The sequence below is a fragment of the Equus asinus genome, chromosome 9 (assembly GCF_041296235.1).
Source record: "Equus asinus isolate D_3611 breed Donkey chromosome 9, EquAss-T2T_v2, whole genome shotgun sequence".
Lineage (NCBI taxonomy): Eukaryota > Metazoa > Chordata > Mammalia > Perissodactyla > Equidae > Equus > Equus asinus.
Window position 1 is genome coordinate 64,703,858 of NC_091798.1, and position 18,361 is coordinate 64,722,218.

The following is an 18,361-nucleotide window of genomic DNA, read 5'->3' on the forward strand; positions in this document are numbered from 1 at the left end:
AAGAACATTCCAAAAAACATCCTGCAATCAAATTCATTGGGCATTTACTCTGTGCCCAATATACTAACAAGTATACACATTGAAATCATATTTCCCATTATAATTTTAGCAATTTCCCCTTACCTTGGGGGGAAGATCTCTGGCCCCAGTAAATAACAGAAATCATAATATGAAATAACAACAACAACAACGATAGCAAGTACTGTCGGGCCATGCACCATGCCTTTCCATTTCACCCTATGAAGTGGATACATGATCCTGATGCCACCAGGCAAAAACCTTAGTCTTGGATCAAGTAACTTGCCTAAAGTTGTCTAACACTGCTGGGGTTGGGACTCACACCCCTGTCTGCCGGACACCAAGGCTCTTAACCACTTTATACTGCTTCTCCATTTTAAAGATTCAAACTTTCCCATGAGCACTCTGCCTTTTTAAATGTAGAGTTTACGGACACAAAATAATTCTTCCATACAATATTTTACAAGAAGCAATTAAAATGCAGTCAGTACCTTAAATGCAGACAACTTTTTGTCCCCGAAAGCTAAGACCTTCTCGTGTCTATTACTCTTTCATACTGCACAAGTACTATTCTTGAATGGCACATAAATTGATAAAATGAGAACTCAAAATATAATGACATATAAAAGAAATATGTTATTGTTAAAAGTCAGAGAATAATGTCTCAAAAATTTGAGAAGTGGGCTCTACCACATTCTCATGAAAATACTCTGTGCATACAAGGGCTTAATAACCTCTAGTTTTTTTGAAATGCAAACTTTACCTGGGTCATTATGGGAATGAGGCACCACAAAGACTTGAAGAGGCTTGGTATCCCATTCATTATTTTGATAGGTAATGTCAAATCCTTGCTTCCAAACTCCACCATCTGGATTGTCAAAAGGTATTAGACTGTAAACATCCAACATCTAAAAATATAAAAGAAAAAAAAAAGAGAGTAAGTTTAACTATGTATAACCATTATTAATTTAAACTAATGTTTGAAAATATTGCCTCAAAACTACTCACTGCTGTACTCTGCATATATATTCACAAGATAAAATTATTTTTGTAGGCATTAACTGAAGAGTTTAAAGCAGAAATCATTTAATCACCATTCAAAGGCTTAAAATGCTACTTGTGTTATATAACTATACTGATAATCCCCTCCCCAATCTGCTTCTCATAAAAAACAATCTCATTCAATTCCTTCTTCCCCTGCTTTACTTCCAATACAATGTAATAGAAATTGGTAGGAACTGTACGGCAAACAAAAAATTTTCTGATAGAATTTGATTATGACCAAATATGCAGTATTTTCAAACACAGTACTGTAAATTATTTTTTACTTTATTTGAGATGCCTTTATTTTGTAATCAATCTCATACATTTTAAAATCTGTATCTGAATGGAAATGCACCTATAGCTATTCTTTCATTCAGCATATGCTACGTTTACCTTTTTTATTTTAAGAATAACACTATACCAGGGTCAACTAGGCGTAATCATTGAAAAATGGAAGATTTTTTTTTAAACTGAGATTTAGCTTTTAAGTGTTCAAATGTTTTCTAAGTTTCCATTGGAGTACTCCTTCTAGATAATAATTTATTTGGACACAAAGGAAAAAATATTGCCAAAAAAAGAACAGTTTTATTCCTCTTTCTCTCTATAATACTAAATATAAAAAAGAACACAACTCCCGTTCAGTAAAATTTAAATTATGTAAAAATCACATCCTAATGTATACATGTGTTATAACAAATTTTTTAAAGATATCAAGCAAATTATATACAAGTGAATCCAAAGAACTTTATGTATCTCTCACTTAGGAATTTATGACTTTAAACATAAAATAAAATACTGAGTCAACAAATCCTTGGGAACCAGCTGGACAGAAGGATGTGTTCGCAGTTTCTGCTATTCCTTCCAATTCTTTCTTTGGCCCTGCAGCTCTCCCAGCGCCCTGCTGCCTCACTCTACCTGCCCTCCATGGCTGCTGGGCAGCTTCTCTCTATCCAGCCCAGATTTAGACAAAAAAAAAATTCTGTTGTTCCCCTTTAAAAGATACCTAATTAAAACCTAAACATAGCCAAGCCTCACAGAAACAGCTATCCCTTCAAAGCCCAGGATTCTGATCCTACGTGAACCTGGCCACACACTAGCTGATGAAGTCACAGGCACAAGGCCAGACCAGCCCCACTGTCCCCAGCTTCCGACTTGGCCTGTGAGCCATGCTTCAAGATCATATCATGTTCTCTGTCCCTAGGAGTCAGTGAAAACTTCTACTCTGAAGCAAAGCCAGAGCCAACTCATTTTACTCTACTTTAAAATATTGACCCATTGGGGTTCTCTCACCAAGTTGCAGTTTCTCGTCTCAAGTACAAGGTTAAACACAGCGCTCTGCTAATTTGCAGAACAGAGCAAATATGAGTGACACACCTCAAGTTTAAGAAACACAGAAGTCCTTTCTGCCCTGGTTTTCAACTCCATAACCCCCTAAGATAGTGCTATCAGAGAGAAACATAATGCAAGCCAAATACACAATCTTAAATTTTCTAGTAAAATGAAATAGGTGAAATTAATCTTAATGACATATTTTGTTTAACCCAATATATTCAAAATATTACCATCTCAAGATGTAATCAATATAAAAATGAATATTTCGCACTGTTTTTTGATACTAAGTTTTCAACACTCTGTGTGTATATTATACTTAGAGCACATCTCAATTCAAACCAGCCACATTTCAAGTGCTTAGGAGCGACATGTGGACAGTGGCTTCCATACTGGACAGCAAAGCTCTAGAATATTTCCCCTCCCTCTCACAAAGAGATATTCAGCAAAAAAGAATAAAACTCTGCATTGTGTGAAACCTATAATTTTTATAAATATACAATAAGAGTAGGGCTTTTCTTGTAATCTCCAAAGAAAGGTAAGAAAATCTCTTTGGCCAAATTTAAAGCTTGAAAGGTCTTCAGCTACTATAGAAAATAAGACCTAAGAAGCATACAAAAAAGGCCATATTCATAAAGTATGAAATAACAAGAAAAATGGGAGAAACACAGAATTGTGGAATTTTATCACTGAAAAGAACATTAATGATCAAGTGACTAATCAAATCACTTTACAAAACAGAAACTAGGATCCAGAGAGTTTAAGTGATTTACTAAGAACAGATACCAGATCAAAAACAACAAAGCCCAGTAATTATTAACGAATGTATACATTACCTGCACATCTGATTTCTGACTTCCACTTTGTGAAGCAAACAGACAATCTTCAGGGTTGACTTCAAGTGACAGTTTTGATGGCAGAAGAGGTGAGCCAGCACCTTGGCCGAAACCACCTCGTGAACTTTTCGGACCATCCTCCACAGACTCACTCAAATTGATAACCGAGTCTCTAATATTTGAGATGATCTCATTATTCTCAGCTAGCAAGCGCTCCAAATGGTCTATTTTTTCTTGCAACATTGAGAGTTGGCCCTACAATAAAAAAGAAAAAGGCAGCCATATGAAACTCTAATATAGCTCTGCTGAGGCACACACATTTTTTTTTAAATTATGTGCCTGCCCAAGAGGGCAGCCACTCACCCTTCACTTTCCACTTTTATAAGTGGGATCACAGAAAGCATGAATAGCTGGCAGGGTTGAAACACCAATTTATAGCAGAAAATCTTCTCCATGGCTGAAATCTTTGTTTAATCATATTTTAGAATGCGCAACAAAAAGACCAAAAATATTTGTATTTTGGGATATATTTCCTATTACACCAAACCCAGCCCTAAAAGTCCTTTGAGTCTCCAAAATCACTAAATACACAGCATATTATATCCAGGTTTGAAATTTTTAATTTAGGTATAATTGATTCTAGTTACTCATAAGGGTCAAAAGGTATGAACCTGGGAGCTGACCCATGGTGCAGCAGTTAAGTTCGCATGTTCCGCTTTGGCAGCCCAGGGTTCGCTGGTTCGGATCCCGGTTGCGGACATGGCACCGCTTGGCAAGCCATGATGTGGCAGGCGTCCCACATACAAAGTAGAGAAAGATGGGTACAGATGTTAGCTCAGGACCAGTCTTCCTCAGCAAAAAGAGGAGGATTGGTGGCAGATGTTAGCTCAGGGCTAATCTTCCTCAAAAAAATAATAAAATTAAAAATTAAAAAATTAAAAAAAGGTATGAACCTGAAAAAGATCATTCCATCTTAATTGGTAGTACTAGTGGACAATCGTAAATAAGAACTCTCATCTATAGAAAAATCAATTAATCAACTCTTAATTAGCCATATGCATGAAAAAGACTGGCGGAACATCTCCTAAGTAACCACACTGTTAAGTCAGTTAGACTGCTTCTACTATACTGTGTGACTTAGGTTTCTGAATTGACCCTCACATTAAGAGGCCTGCCATCTCTCTAAAATAAACCTTGTTTTACAGAATAATACCTCAGCTTATGAAAGCAAGAACAATCTTTGTCTTGTTCACTCCTATACCCCGCGTTCCAAATACACAGTAAATACTTATATATTTGTCAAATGGTCCTCTTATTTCTGGAAATCAACAATAATTCTCTAGTCAACACCCACTGTGCCAGGTATAATGCTACATGCTGGGAAGGCAGATACGCATAAGATATAAGTTCCTGTCTGAACACACAAGGTGACATTGTAACTAGCAATAGCCTACCCCCGTGCCCCAAAAAGTCCACATTAAGGTTTAATAAAATAATTATATGCATAGTGAACAAATAACTCTGAACGACCAGAAACAAAAATTCTATCACCAGTAAATAATAGGAACACAAAAGGGAAAAGAGAAAACACCTAAATGTCCAAAAGTAAAGGACTGGTCCTATGGTATATCTAATACCATGGAATCGTTTTCAGTCACTGAAATTTTAGAATTATAAATTTTTAAAAAATAGAGATATATGGGAGCTGGCCCAGCAGTGTAGTGGTTAAGTTCCCAGGCTCCACTTTGGTGGCCTGGGGTTCATGGGTTCAGATCCCAGGTACAGACCTGAACATCACTCATCAAGTCATGCTGTGGCAGCATCCCACATACAAAATAGAGGAAGACTGGCACAGATGTTAGCTCAAGGCCAATCTTCCTCAAGCAAAAAGAGGAAGACTGACGACAGATGTTAGCTCAGGGCCAATCTTCCTCACCAAAAAAAAAGAAGAAAAGAAAAGAAAAATATATGAGAAAGTACTTTCAGGAGATACAGTGGAGAAAAAGCAGTACAAAAATAGTATGTATGAGAAAAAATAGTATGTTTGACATGATCTCCTTTTGAAAAAATACATATGGAAAGCCATAATTGAGATGGTAAAGACCAATTATGGGTATTTATATTCCTCTTTAGTTTGTTATGAATAGTTGTTGGTTTTGTAATGGGGAGGTCAACAGAAACAAGGAATCTACTCCTACTGGCCAGGTCAAGGGGAGAGAAGTCAACAGACTGCTATCTACCAAGAGATGGCCATTTCAACAAACTGTGTGAAAACTGACAGTAGTCTGAAGGGACTAGGGAAGATATTCTGGAATAAGAAAAAAAGTAGCCAAAATTAGAAGTAAATCAGCAGCAAATTATCTTGGGAAGTGTTGGGGAGAGACAACACTGAGGATGAATACCCAAAGCCCTGTTGGAGAGACGAGGAGCACAAGACGGCCATGTAGCTCCTCAGACCTGAAAGATGCACTCACAGGCCTCTCTTCTTGGACACACGTGACAGAAATTGCCCCCTGCATGTCAAAACTATAGTCCTTTAAGGCAACTGTCACCTCTAGAATGACCAGGTATGTTCTCCACAGGGCAGAACTCTGAAGCCTGTTTATCAATGTATACAGAAACAGGAAGTGCAAGGTTTTAGCACAGAACTTATCCTGCAAGACAAGCCCCATTTCCCCTAATGAAAAGCAAGAAAGAGAACATGGATCTGTTCACAACTAGAAATGGCAAAGCAAAAGAAACTGATGGATCAGTGCAACACTAGTTCAGCGCTCAAAGAAAAGCTAGTTGAACCATGCAGATTCCAGGTCAGCAAAGCTGTTGAGCAGGATTACACTATAAATCCTTCTTGATGAGCTCACATCGATGTTGGCTGAGTGGTTCTCAGTGGAAAGACCAAAGTGGATCCCCTGGCATAACCCAAAGTTCACACAAAGAAGCTAAAACGATTTGAGCGTCAGGTGCACAGCTGACTAACCTGTATTTATTTTCCTAAACAGACATGCCATCAAAAGCTGTCTGAAATAAGGGAAAAACTTTTCTTCACTCATTATCACAACACCACAGACTGCAGCTCTTTGAAATCACTTCTGATGAGTTCTGTTGAACATTTTCAATACTGAAGATACAAGTATACTTCAGAGATGCTTGCAATTTCTACCGCAGCAGGTAACAGTAAATCAAGTTCCTCGGATCTCAAGCAGAATTAGAACATGTTGACTCATCTTGCCTGTAGTAAAGCTGCACACTTTCATAAAAGAAAACCTTAGCTTAGTCTAAAATACCACCATCCTAGAGCTTTTAAAGATGCTACATGTTTTATCGGACACTTACAGTGTATAAATCAATTACATGGGCGCCTGCATTTCTCCAGATCTTTCTATACTTTCAGGAAAAGATAATTTTGAAGCCATGCACACAGCAAAGCTGCCTATAGCTCAACAAACACACAGTGAGAAAGCGGCTTCCTTATGGGAATATTCTTACTATGGCCCTGGTTCCATAACCCATGGATGAGAGTATTATTCAAAGTAAACATTACAAGAGACGGATGTTTCATAAAAAAGGATCCTGCAGGCACTAAAGTGACTTTCAATCTCATTGAAGCTTTAAAGATACAATTAATGATCAGTACCTGGAATTCTGTACTGAATTAAGTCCATGGAGAAAATTGCGGCCTAGAGATACGTCAGCATAATGGTCTAATGAAAATCATTTTTTAAACTATATTATGCAGTGGAATAAAGTCTCCCTCCAAACAGCTGAAGTTTTTGAAATACACACACCTCATAAGCAAATTCTAGACACACGACAGAGGAGAGTGGTATAACCTTAAAAGGATGTACTCGTGGTCTGCATTAAAGTAACAGAAATCATAGATAATGTTTCAATTATGCTGACAAGTCAAAGAATACTGATGGTAATATTGAAAAAGACAATTTTCTGTAGGGCAAGAAAATCACTTGTGAGAAAACCACTTTATTCTTTGATTTGCTAATCAGTGCTATAGGGAGGCCACGGTGCTGCACTGCTGAATGGGGAAGGAGGCCATGATATTTGATTTACTCTGCTTTTGATGAAAGAGAAAAAGTGAGCAAAAAAAATCATTGACATCAAAGACTTTTGAGAGAGAAAATTTAGAGCCTACCACAAGGCAAAATAGGATCAGTACCACTCAGCCTTATGAACAAAATCAATCAATGTACATCTACAGATAAATGCTAGAACTTACTATGTAATTATTTGCCCAGGTAAAACACTAGCCACTGTGATTGGTATCACTATGATCACCGACACATAGCTGAAACTGCACATCTTCTTCTTCCTTCCTGTTACAATTGAAAAAACGTGTGCCTTCCCCTCTCCCCACTTCAAAGGCAAACACTCTGCTGGTGAGCTCCAATCCCATTCTCTCTCAACTGCTCAAAGGCTGTACTCTTGTGGTTAAACCCTCTCAACACTGCTTCATCAAACTCTCCTAAAAGTAACTCATTCTCAATAGTATAACATACCATGTTCTATTAGGTCAAACTATACGAAACTGCCATTCTTGGAAGTCAAAAATAGTCAAATGTCACCAATTTGCTACAGTTCAACTTAACATTATATCCTATCTAAAAAAATAAATCAAACGTCAGTGCGTCCCTCAGCCCCACGTTGCCTTCCAGGGCCCCATCCCCCTCACAGACATACAGGGATTATCAACAGTCTATATTCATTATCCCCTTTCCTCACAAATTCCCATTTGCTCCTCTGCCCAACACTGCACCAAAACTGCCCTTGGAAAGTCCCCAGAGGCTCCCATGTTGTCAAGCCCAATGGGCAAACACTACCCTCATCCTTAAATTTATCACCTCAAGGAGCATTTGGCACAGAGGACCACTCCTTCCTCCCGGAAATATTTTCTTCATTCATTCCCAGCACAATATACTCTTGGTTTTCCGCCTGCCAACTATTTATGAATTTCCTTCTCTCACCAATATCTAAATGATGGAGGGCCTCAAGGTTAGCTCCTAAGCCCTCTACCTTCTCTATACTGTCTTAAATTCTCTTATCCACTCTATGGTTTAAGTTCCATTTTTTGTACTGATATCTCCCATATTTATATCTCCAACTGAAATCTCTTCTCTGAAAAACAGACCCATATATCCAAATGACTACCTGACTTTTCAACTTGGGTTTCAAACTTAAGTCCAAAAAACACCTTTCCAAAAAAGCCTTCTGAAGTCTTTAGGTCTTCAGTAAGTAGCTTTAGTCTCCAGATAGTTGGTCACTCTCAAAATCTTGGTGGCATAACTGATTCTTCCTCCTTCCTCACTCTACTTACACATCCAACCTATGTCTGAGCGCTTTTTATCCTACCTCCAAAATACAAGTATCGCTGATTAAGTATTTTGGAGGTACTCTCTCCCTTTCAACTGCTACCATACTGGTCCAACCCACCGACAACCTCTCCTAGGCTAGTACAGGAGCCTCTTAACCGACTTCCCATATCCACATCTTTCAACCATGCCCTACTCAGATGCTGCACCTTTCTTACAATCCAGTGCTGGTTTACTGCACTTAAAATAAAAACACCTTACACTACAATCAGTAAGGACCTGCATATCTATCTCCCCTCCCCTTTCTCTCTCTCTCTCCTCAACTTAGGTTCACCCTGATCTTATCTCAGTTCTAAGCCAGCTCCTCCCCACCCCATCTCAAGACCTTGGTAGATGTTCTCTCTTTACACAATGCTTCAACTCTCACCCCAAATGTCCCCTCTGCATAGCTTTCCCCAGCTATCCTATCTAAAAATAGGTCTCCTCATGCTATACTCCATGTCAACCTATTTTTTGTTTCTTCCACAGCATTTTTATCTATTTTATTCAGGTACTGCTTCCCCATCTTCATCATAAATGAATCTCTTAACTGAGAACAGGCACTATAGCTGTTTTACTCACCACTGTACCCCAATGCCTAGCACAATGCCTGGCACACAATAAGATTGCATATATTTACTGGCGGGAAAGAAAGGACATAAACAAAAACCGTGTGTAACAGTTTTTCTAAAACAAGGAAGTATTAAATGTTTTTTTGGTACATAAATCTACAGCAAAATAAAATAAACAATTTTTAAGAAAGAAAATCCAGAAAATATCTTTACTATAACCCAAAAAGTAGGTAAGAAAAGAATGAGAAGGAAAGTCCTAAATAAAAGGTGATCTTCATGGATTGTTTGGGAAATCATGTAGAAACTGACCCTTGTTTGGCCACAGGGTGATAATAATGACCTCATGAGTAGAGTAAAATATGTGGCTCCTTTTCTAGGGCAAAGACTATGGATTCTGTACCGTCCAATCAAAGGTTTTCAACTTTCACTACCATCAGTAACGATGGCTCAATGGGCTATGATTCTCAACTGGTGTGGAGGATGGAGGGAGTTTGGAAAAAGAACCCTGAATCGATGCCAGACTCCTTCCTATCATGGCCATGATATAAGATCTTTAGTCAACCAAATCAAATTTCCAGTTAAGAGAATTGTACAGGAAATACTATTACATGTTTGTAATGTAACCACCAATGGCAGCATTCAAGAGAAACAAAACTTCACCCCAATGCGTGTGTGTACGTATTTGAAACTCCAGATCTACACCACCTTTCATACATACTTTTTTTCTACTCTGCAAATCTAGTTTTGTTAAATTAAGCATATCCATCACATCCATATTTTTGATCCAACTGCATCACATCAAGATTTTTCTGAACTTGGATTCCGTCATTGAACCTGCCCACCATATACCAAGTACGCTTGGGTGAACAGGCTCTAACGGTGACCATCAGAATTATCCAAAAGGCTGCTCAAAATTACAAATCCTAGGGATCCATCCTGGAATCTCAGGAAGGGCCCCAGAAACTGCAATGTTTATGCTCCACAGGTGATTCCAGTGATGAGCCAGGTTTGGGATCTATGTCTCTAACTTCATGCAGCCAATGAAATATCTAAGAGGAAACAGCTGAGAATAAGCCATTTGGCAGTCACACCTGTATTCTTCTATAGGGTGACATGAATTCACAAATCTGTACCCTTTGAAAATCTGTTTAACTAGATAATAATTCTCCTAATTATCTTTGTACCAGATTTCTCCATCTCTTGTTCTAGGATATTATACCTCACCACATTTTTATTTATTTTATTTTTTTGAGGAAGATTAGCCCTGAGGTAACATCTGCCGCCAATCCTCCTCTTTTTGCTGGGGAAGACTGGCCCTGAGCTAACATCCATGCCCATCTTCCTCTACTTTATATGTGGGACGCCTGCCACAGTGTGGCTTTACAAGCGGTACAAAGGTCCACACCCAGGATCTGAACTGGAGAACCCCGGGCTGCCGAAGCAGAATGTGCGAACCTAACTGCTGCGCCACCAGGCCAGCCCCCTCACTACATTTTTATTTTTAATAACAGCAAATAATGATTACCTATCTTTTTTAACAATTCCCTTTACCAGATAAAAGTAAAGGCAATTTAGCTGAATGGTTAAGCACATGGGCTTTGGGTCAAACAACTTGGGTTCTAAACCTTGCTCTGGCACTTATTAGCACTGTGATCTTGAGGAAGTAACAACTTCTCTGGGCTTCAGTTTCCTTCTGGGCAAAATGCAGTACTAATACCCATTGCTTAGAATGGTTGTAAAAGAACTTAGCACAGAACCTGCCACCAAGTAAGCACTCAAGAAGATAGTACTGCCGCTGCTGCTGCTGCTGCTATAATAAAAGTATGGCTTTCTAAAACCACTTTGAAGGGTACAATAATCATGATTAACAGCAGACTCTAAAGTCAAGAGAAGAGAGTGACATCAAGCAAAATGGCAGCATGGGAGACCCCCCAGCCTCCATCCTCCCACAAACATCAACAATTAGACAGCTTTCCATGAACGAAACAGCTCTAGGAGAGTTCTGGAGTCTACTTATGAGACTTTCAGCAACACAGTGGAACAAAAAAACTCAGAGTAACTGCACAAAAAAGGAAGGAAGACAGCTTCATTTTGCCTGTGTCATCCCATCTCCTAAACAGAAATTGCTCAAAGCCAAGAGGAAATTCCCCAGCTAGAAAAGAGTTCCTTTTCTGAGAAAGAAGAGCGGGGTAAGCAACGCTTCCCTAGCCTTCTGGAGCACTGTACAAAGAGATGTACAGAGCTTGGAACAAGAAAGAAAAGCAGAGGCTACCAATACCAGTCATGCAGAGAAAGTGAGCATGGTTTACAGTGCCCTGCTCTACAGATAAACTCAGCAGCTTTTACCACTGCAGAAGGAACCAACGGCCACCACAGCTGCCACAGGACCCCTGCAGATTTCTTTAGTTTTCACCCTACATATATTCACATTCGCTGATGCCAGCCACCTGTGTCTCTCCCAACCTCCTCCCTCCCCAGCCCCTCTGGAGCCCAGAAATCACATTAGCAGTCAGTTCAGGCCTCTATGGATGCAGGAGTGCAAGACTCCAGCCTATACCTCCATTACCATGGGGCTAGCCTCTCCAGTTATGCACTTGCATGCTGCCCACCTGACGCCTGTCACCAGCCTCCACTGCCTATGCACATCCAGGAAGAAACAGTGTAGCCGTGGGAGAGCACACCTACAGCCAGGGCCCCTGCAGCTGCTTGTTGGCCTGAAGGCCCAGTCTCTGTCACTGGCTTGCACCATCACATGCACCTGCAGCGAGACCCTCCAGCTTTGCACCTGCAATCCCCCAGCCCAATCACAGTCACCAGCCTCCACTACTATGTACTTACGGTGAGACTGAGCACTCGTGGTAGTACACATCAACAACCAGAGCCCCTGCAACTATCATTGCACCTGCAGTTAGCCCCAGCCCTTGCTGCCTGCCTTAGCTCCCACCACTATATGTATGTGGCAACCAGCTCCTTCCACAACACAGGCACCTGAAGCTGACCCCCAGAGCCAAATGTAGGCACATCATAGGCTCTGGCCACCACCACTGTCTGCCCTGTCCACTGGAACTAGAGGCACCACTGAGAACTCAAATAGTTCTTGCAACCACTGCAGACACCCTACATCACTCACAAAGAAGCACACAGTTGTCTTGTGGATCCCAGAAGCCTGAGCTGAAGAGACATCACACTGCCCCCAGACCTGATGCAGTCTCATGCCCCTGCAATTGGGGCCATGCACCACTAGACCTGGGGTCACAGCATGCTCCAGCATGCCCCCACCAACAGATGAAAGGCTTCCCTTACCAAAGTCAGTCCATAAAGTCTGGAAGAAGTGACTGCTTCTTCAAATGTACAAACACTATGCAAGGCTGTGGGGATCACAACGAATCAGGAAAACATGACTCTACCACAGGAATATAATAAACCTCCAGTAACTGGCCTCAGAGAAATGGAGATAGAGGAATTTCCAGACAAATTCTTGAAAATAATTGTTCTAAAGATGCTCAGAGAGTTACAATAGGACATAGATAAACAATTTAACAATATCAGGAAAATAACAGAAGAACAAAACAATATGTTCAAAAAAGAAATGGAAACATAAATAAGAACCAAATAGAAATCTTAGAACCAAAGAATAAAATGACAAAACTGAAGCAGTCAATAGAGAGCTTTAATGAAAGATTTGACTAAGCAGAAGAATAAGTGAGCTCAAAGACAGATCAATTGAAATAATCCAACCAGAAGAGAAAAAAGAAAAGGAATGAAAAAGAGTGAAGAAAGCCTACATGATCTATGGGATACCAACAAGAGAGCCAATTTGCAAATTTTAGAGTTCTAGAAGGAGAAGAGGACAGAAAGCTTATTTAAAGAAATAATGGCTGGAGCCAGCCCTCATGGCCTAGCTGTTAAAGTTGAGTCACTCTGCTTCGGTGGCCTGGGTTCGGTTCTCGGGCACAGAACTACACCACTCATCTGTCAGTAGCCCTGTTGTGGCAGCGGCTCACATAGAGGAACAAGAAGAACTTACACCTATACAGAACTATGTACTGGGGCTTTGGGGGTGCTGGGAGGAGGTAGTTAGCTTAGAGTGAATCTTCCCTTGCCCCCACCAAAAACATACCCCGGAAATAATGGCTGAGAACTTCTCCAATCTGAGGAGAGATTTGGATATGCAAGTTTATGAAGCCCACAGATCACCAAACCAAATCAACTTACAGAGATCCTCTCCAAGACACTTTATAATAAAAGTATCAAAAATCAAAGACAAAAAAAGAATCTTAAAAGCTGTAAAAGAAAAAAAAGCGTGTAACATACAAGGGAATCTCATTACGCTATGGCAGATTTCTCAGCAGAAACCTCATAGGGCAGGAAAGAATGGGGTGACATATTCAAAGCACTGATAGAATAAAACTGCCAACCAAGAATACTTTACCTGGCAAAGCTGTCCTTCAAAAACAAAGGAGAGAGAAAAACTGTCCCAGACAAACAAAAACTAAGGGAAGTCATTACAAGACCTATCTTACAAGAAATGCTGACAGAAGTTCTTCAAGCTGAAATGAAAACATGCTAATTAGAAACATGAAAATATACAAAACATTCATAAAGGTAAGTATATAGTCAAATTCAGAATACTCTAATACCATAATATGGTATTACCACCCAACTCTAGTAAAAAGATTAAAGGACAAGAGTATTAAAAATAACTACAGCTATAATAATTTGTTAATGGATATATAACATAAAAAGAGGTAAATTGTGACATCAAAAACATAAAAGAGAGGAGGAGTAAAAGAGTAAAGTTTTCATATGCAATCAAAGTTAAGTTGTTAACATTATAAAATAGACTGTTATATCTATAAAATGTTTTATGTAAGTCTCATGGTAACTGCAAAGCAAAAAGCTACAGAAAATTCACAAAACATAAAGAGAAGAGATTCAAAGCATATCACTACAAAAAGCCATCAAGTCACAAAGGAAAGCAGCAAGAGAGGAAGGAAGGAACAAAGGAATTGTAAAATTGCTAGACAACAATTAATTAGATGGCATTAGTAACTCCTTATCTATCAATAATTATGCTAAATGTAAATGGACTAAATTCTCCAATCAAACAACACAGAGTGCTAGACCTAATTATATGCTGCCTACAAGAGACTCACTTTGCTTTAAGGATATAGACTCAAAGTGAAGGGATGGAAAAAGATATTCCATGCAAATGGAAATCAGACCAGAATCGGGGTAAATATATTTATATCACACAAAATAAACTTTAAGCCAAAAAAGGTAAAAAGATATAGAAGCCATTATATACTGATAAAGGGGTCAATTCATCAATAAGATGTAACAATCATAAATATATATGTGCCCAACATTGGAGCACCTAAATATATTAAGCAAATATTAACAAAACTGAAGGGAGAATTAGACAATACAATAATAGTAGGGGACTTCAGTATCCCACTTTCAACAATAGATAGATCATCCAGACAGAAAACCAACAAGGAAACATTGGATTTGAGCCATACTTTAGAACAAATGCAGTTAAAAGACATATAGAGAACATTTCATCCAACAGTAGCAGAATATACACTCTTCCCAAGCATACAAAGAACATTTTCCAGGATAGATTATGTGATAGGTCACAAAACAAGTCTTAGTGAATTTATAAGACTGAAATCATATAAAGTATCTTTTCCCACCACAATGGAATGAAACTAGAAATCAATTAACAGGAGAAACGCTGGAAAATTCACAAATATGTAGAAATTAACACACTCCTGTATAACCAATGGATCAAAAAAGAAATCAAAAATATCTTTACACAAATGAAAATGGAAACACAGCATACTAGAAACTACAGGATGCTGCAAAAGTAGTTCTAAGATGAAAGTTTACACCAATAAATGCCTACAGTAAGGAAAAAGAAAGGTCTCAAATAAACAACCTAATTTTACACCTCAAGAAACCAGAAAAAGAACAACTAAGCCCAAAGTCAGGAGAAGTTAGGAATTAATAAAGATTAGAGTAGAAATAAAAGGAAAGATATCCTGTATTCATGGATCAGGAGAGTTAACGCTGTCCATAAAATTAATATTAAACATAAAAATGTCCATATTACCCAAAGATATCTATAGATTTAATGCAATCTTTATCAAAATCCCAATGGCATTTTTTAACAGAAATAGAAAAAACAATCCTAAAATTTGTATAGAATCCCCAAAGACCCTAAATAGCCAAAGCAATCCTGAAAAAGAACAACAAAGCTGGAGGCATCACACTTCTCGATTTTAAACTGTACTACAAAGCTACAGTAATCAACATAGTACGATACTGACATAAAAAGACACACACACCAATGGAACGGAATCAAGAGCCCAGAAATAAATCTTTGCATATATGGTCAACTAATATTTGACAAGGGAGTCAAAAATACTCAATGGAGAAAGGATATTCTCTTCAATAAATGCTATTAATAAAACTGAATAACCACATGCAGAAGAATGAATTAGACACCTACTTTATACCACTCACAAAAATTAGTTTGAAATGGATTAAAGACTTAAATATAAGAACTGAAACCATGAAACTCCTAGAAGAAAACATTAGGAAAAAGTTCCTTGACACTGGTCTGGGCAATGATTTTTTGAATATGATACCAAGAGCACAAGCAACAAAAGCAAAAATTAGTAAGTGGGACTACATCAAACTAAAAGGCTTCTGCACAGCAGAAGAATCAACAAAAAGCAAATAGAACCTATGGAATGAGAGAAAATATTTGCAAATCATGTATCTGATAAGGGGTTAATACCCAAAATATATAAAGAACTCATACAACTCAATAGTAAAAAAACAAACAATCCAATTAAAAAATGAGCATGGGAACTGAACAGACATTTTACCAAAGAAGATATACAAATGGCCAACAGGTACATGAAAAGATATTCAACATCCCTAATCATCAGAGAAATGCAAAACAAAACCACAAGGAGATCTCACTTCACACCTGTTAGAATGGCTGTCATCAAAAAGACAAGAGACAACAAGTGTTGGGGAGGATGTGGAGAAAAGGGAATCCTGTGCCCTCTTGGTGGAAATGTAAGTTGGTGTAGCCACTATAAAAAATAGTTGGAGTCTCCTCAAAAAATTAAAAATAGCACTACCATATGATCCAGCAAGCCCACTTCTGGGTATATTTCCAAAGGAAATAAAAACAGGATCTCAAAAGAGATATGTGTATTCCCATGTTCGTGGCAGAATTATTCACAACAGCCAAAACGTTGAAACAACCTAAGTGTCTCGGGCTGGCTCTATGGCCAAGTGGTTAAGTTCGCGCGCTCCGCTGCCGCGGCCCAGGGTTTGGATCGTGGGCGCGGACATGGCACCGCTCGTCAGGCCCTGTTGAGGTGGCGTCCCACATCCCACAACTAGAAGGACCTGCAACTAAGATATACAACTATGTACAGGGGGGTTTGGGGAGATAAAGCAGAAAAAAAAAAAAGATTGGCAACAGTCGACGCCCAGGTGCCAATCTTTAAAAAAAAAAAAAAGAAAGAAAGAAAGAAAAAGAAACAACCTAAGTGTCTAAACAAATGAATGGATAAGGAAAATATATAGGGCCAGCCCTGGTGGCTTAGTGGTTAAGTTTGGCGTGCTCCACTTTGGTGGCCCAGGTTTGGATCCTGGGCGCAGACCTACACCACTCGTCTGTTAGCAGCCATGCTGCGGCAGTAGCTCACATAAAGAAGAAAAAAAGAGCAAGATTGGCAAGAGATGTTAGCTCAGGGCAAATCTTCCTCATAAAAAAAAAGGAAATCTTCCATTTGTAACAACATAGATGGATGTTGAGGGCATTATGCTAAGTGAAATCAATCAGAAAAAGACATATACTGCATCCTATCACTTATATGTGGAATTTTAAAAAGATGAACTCATAGAAACATAGAGCAGAATGGTAGTTACCAGGGGCTGGGTTGGGGGGGAAGGGGAGATGTTAATCAAAGGGTAGAAACTTCCAGTTAAAAGATGAGTAAGTTCTGGGGATCTAACATACAGTATGGTGATTACAGTTTATAATACTGTTATTATATACTTGAAAGTTGCTAAGAGAGTAAATCTGAAATGTCCTCACCATAAAAAAGAAACGGTAATTATGTGACATGGTGGAGGTGTTAGCTAATAAGATGGTGGTAATCATTTTGTAATAGCTAAGTGTATCAAATCAACACGTTATATACCTTAAATTTCCACAATGTTATATGTGAATTATATCTCAATAACGCTGGAAAATAAAGAAATAAAGCCAAGCCAAATCTGAATTATGGATGCACTATTAATGGCTATGTAACCCTGGTAAAGTTACATAATTTCTCTGTGTCTCAGTTTCCTCATATGTAAAAATGGGGATAATTAATATAGGTGGTTATGAGTGTTAAATTAGCATATGCAAATCAGTTTAAACAGCACTTGGTGTGGTAGGCAGAATAATGGCTCCCCAATGATGTCCACGTCCTAACCTCTGAAACCTATAAATCTCTTACCTCACACAGCAAGAGACTTTGCCAATGTGAATAACTTAAGGATTTTGAGATGGCGAGCTTGTCCTAGAATATTCAGGGAGGCCCAATGTAATCACATGGGTCCTTATAAGGGAGAGAAGGATACAGGAGAGTCAGAGCCAGAGGAGCTATGAAGACGAAAGAGGAGGTCAGAGCGATGCCATGCTGGAAGGGAGCCTTTCGAAAGCAGCAGCCTCTAGAAGCTGGATAAAGGCAAGGAAACGAATTCTTCCCTAAAGCCTCCAGAAGGAAGGCGGCCCTGCCAACATCGTAGTTTTAGTCCAAAAAGACCTGTTTCAGACTTCTAACCTGCAAAACTGTAAGACAATATATTTTTCTTGTCTAAAGTCACTAAGTTTGTTGTGATTTGTTACAGCAGCAACAGGAAATTAATATACCTGGCAAAGCGTTGACCCTATATAAATGAAGCTTAGAAAGTATCCTTACACTCTGCAGTCCCTGGTAGAGGAAATCTGCCCAAATTCCCAGCAGAAGAGCTGCAGAGCTGCTATGAACCTAAAGAGCCCAGGCAACGGAGCAATGGAGGGTGAGATCACATGACTTTATAAGCTGTTTTCCCACAGGCATATTTTAGTCTAAAAAGGCTACACACCTATCTATGAATAAAGGAAGTTGGAAAAGACTTTATG

At 38.9% G+C, this 18,361-nt stretch overlaps 1 protein-coding gene across 3 annotated transcripts in view; it reads right to left on the reverse strand.

Annotated features, from left to right (window-relative positions):
• MAN2A1 (mannosidase alpha class 2A member 1) overlaps nucleotides 1–18,361 on the reverse strand; it is a 268,043-nt gene that overhangs the window by 236,219 nt on the left and 13,463 nt on the right. For all 3 annotated transcript variants that reach the window (XM_070517621.1, XM_070517622.1, XM_070517620.1), the window contains exons 2-3: nucleotides 3,228–3,482; nucleotides 782–926 (exon numbers count right to left, since the gene is read on the reverse strand). In XM_070517621.1, the coding sequence (XP_070373722.1) occupies nucleotides 782–926; nucleotides 3,228–3,482 (400 nt within the window). The remainder of the gene's footprint in view (nucleotides 1–781; nucleotides 927–3,227; nucleotides 3,483–18,361) is intronic.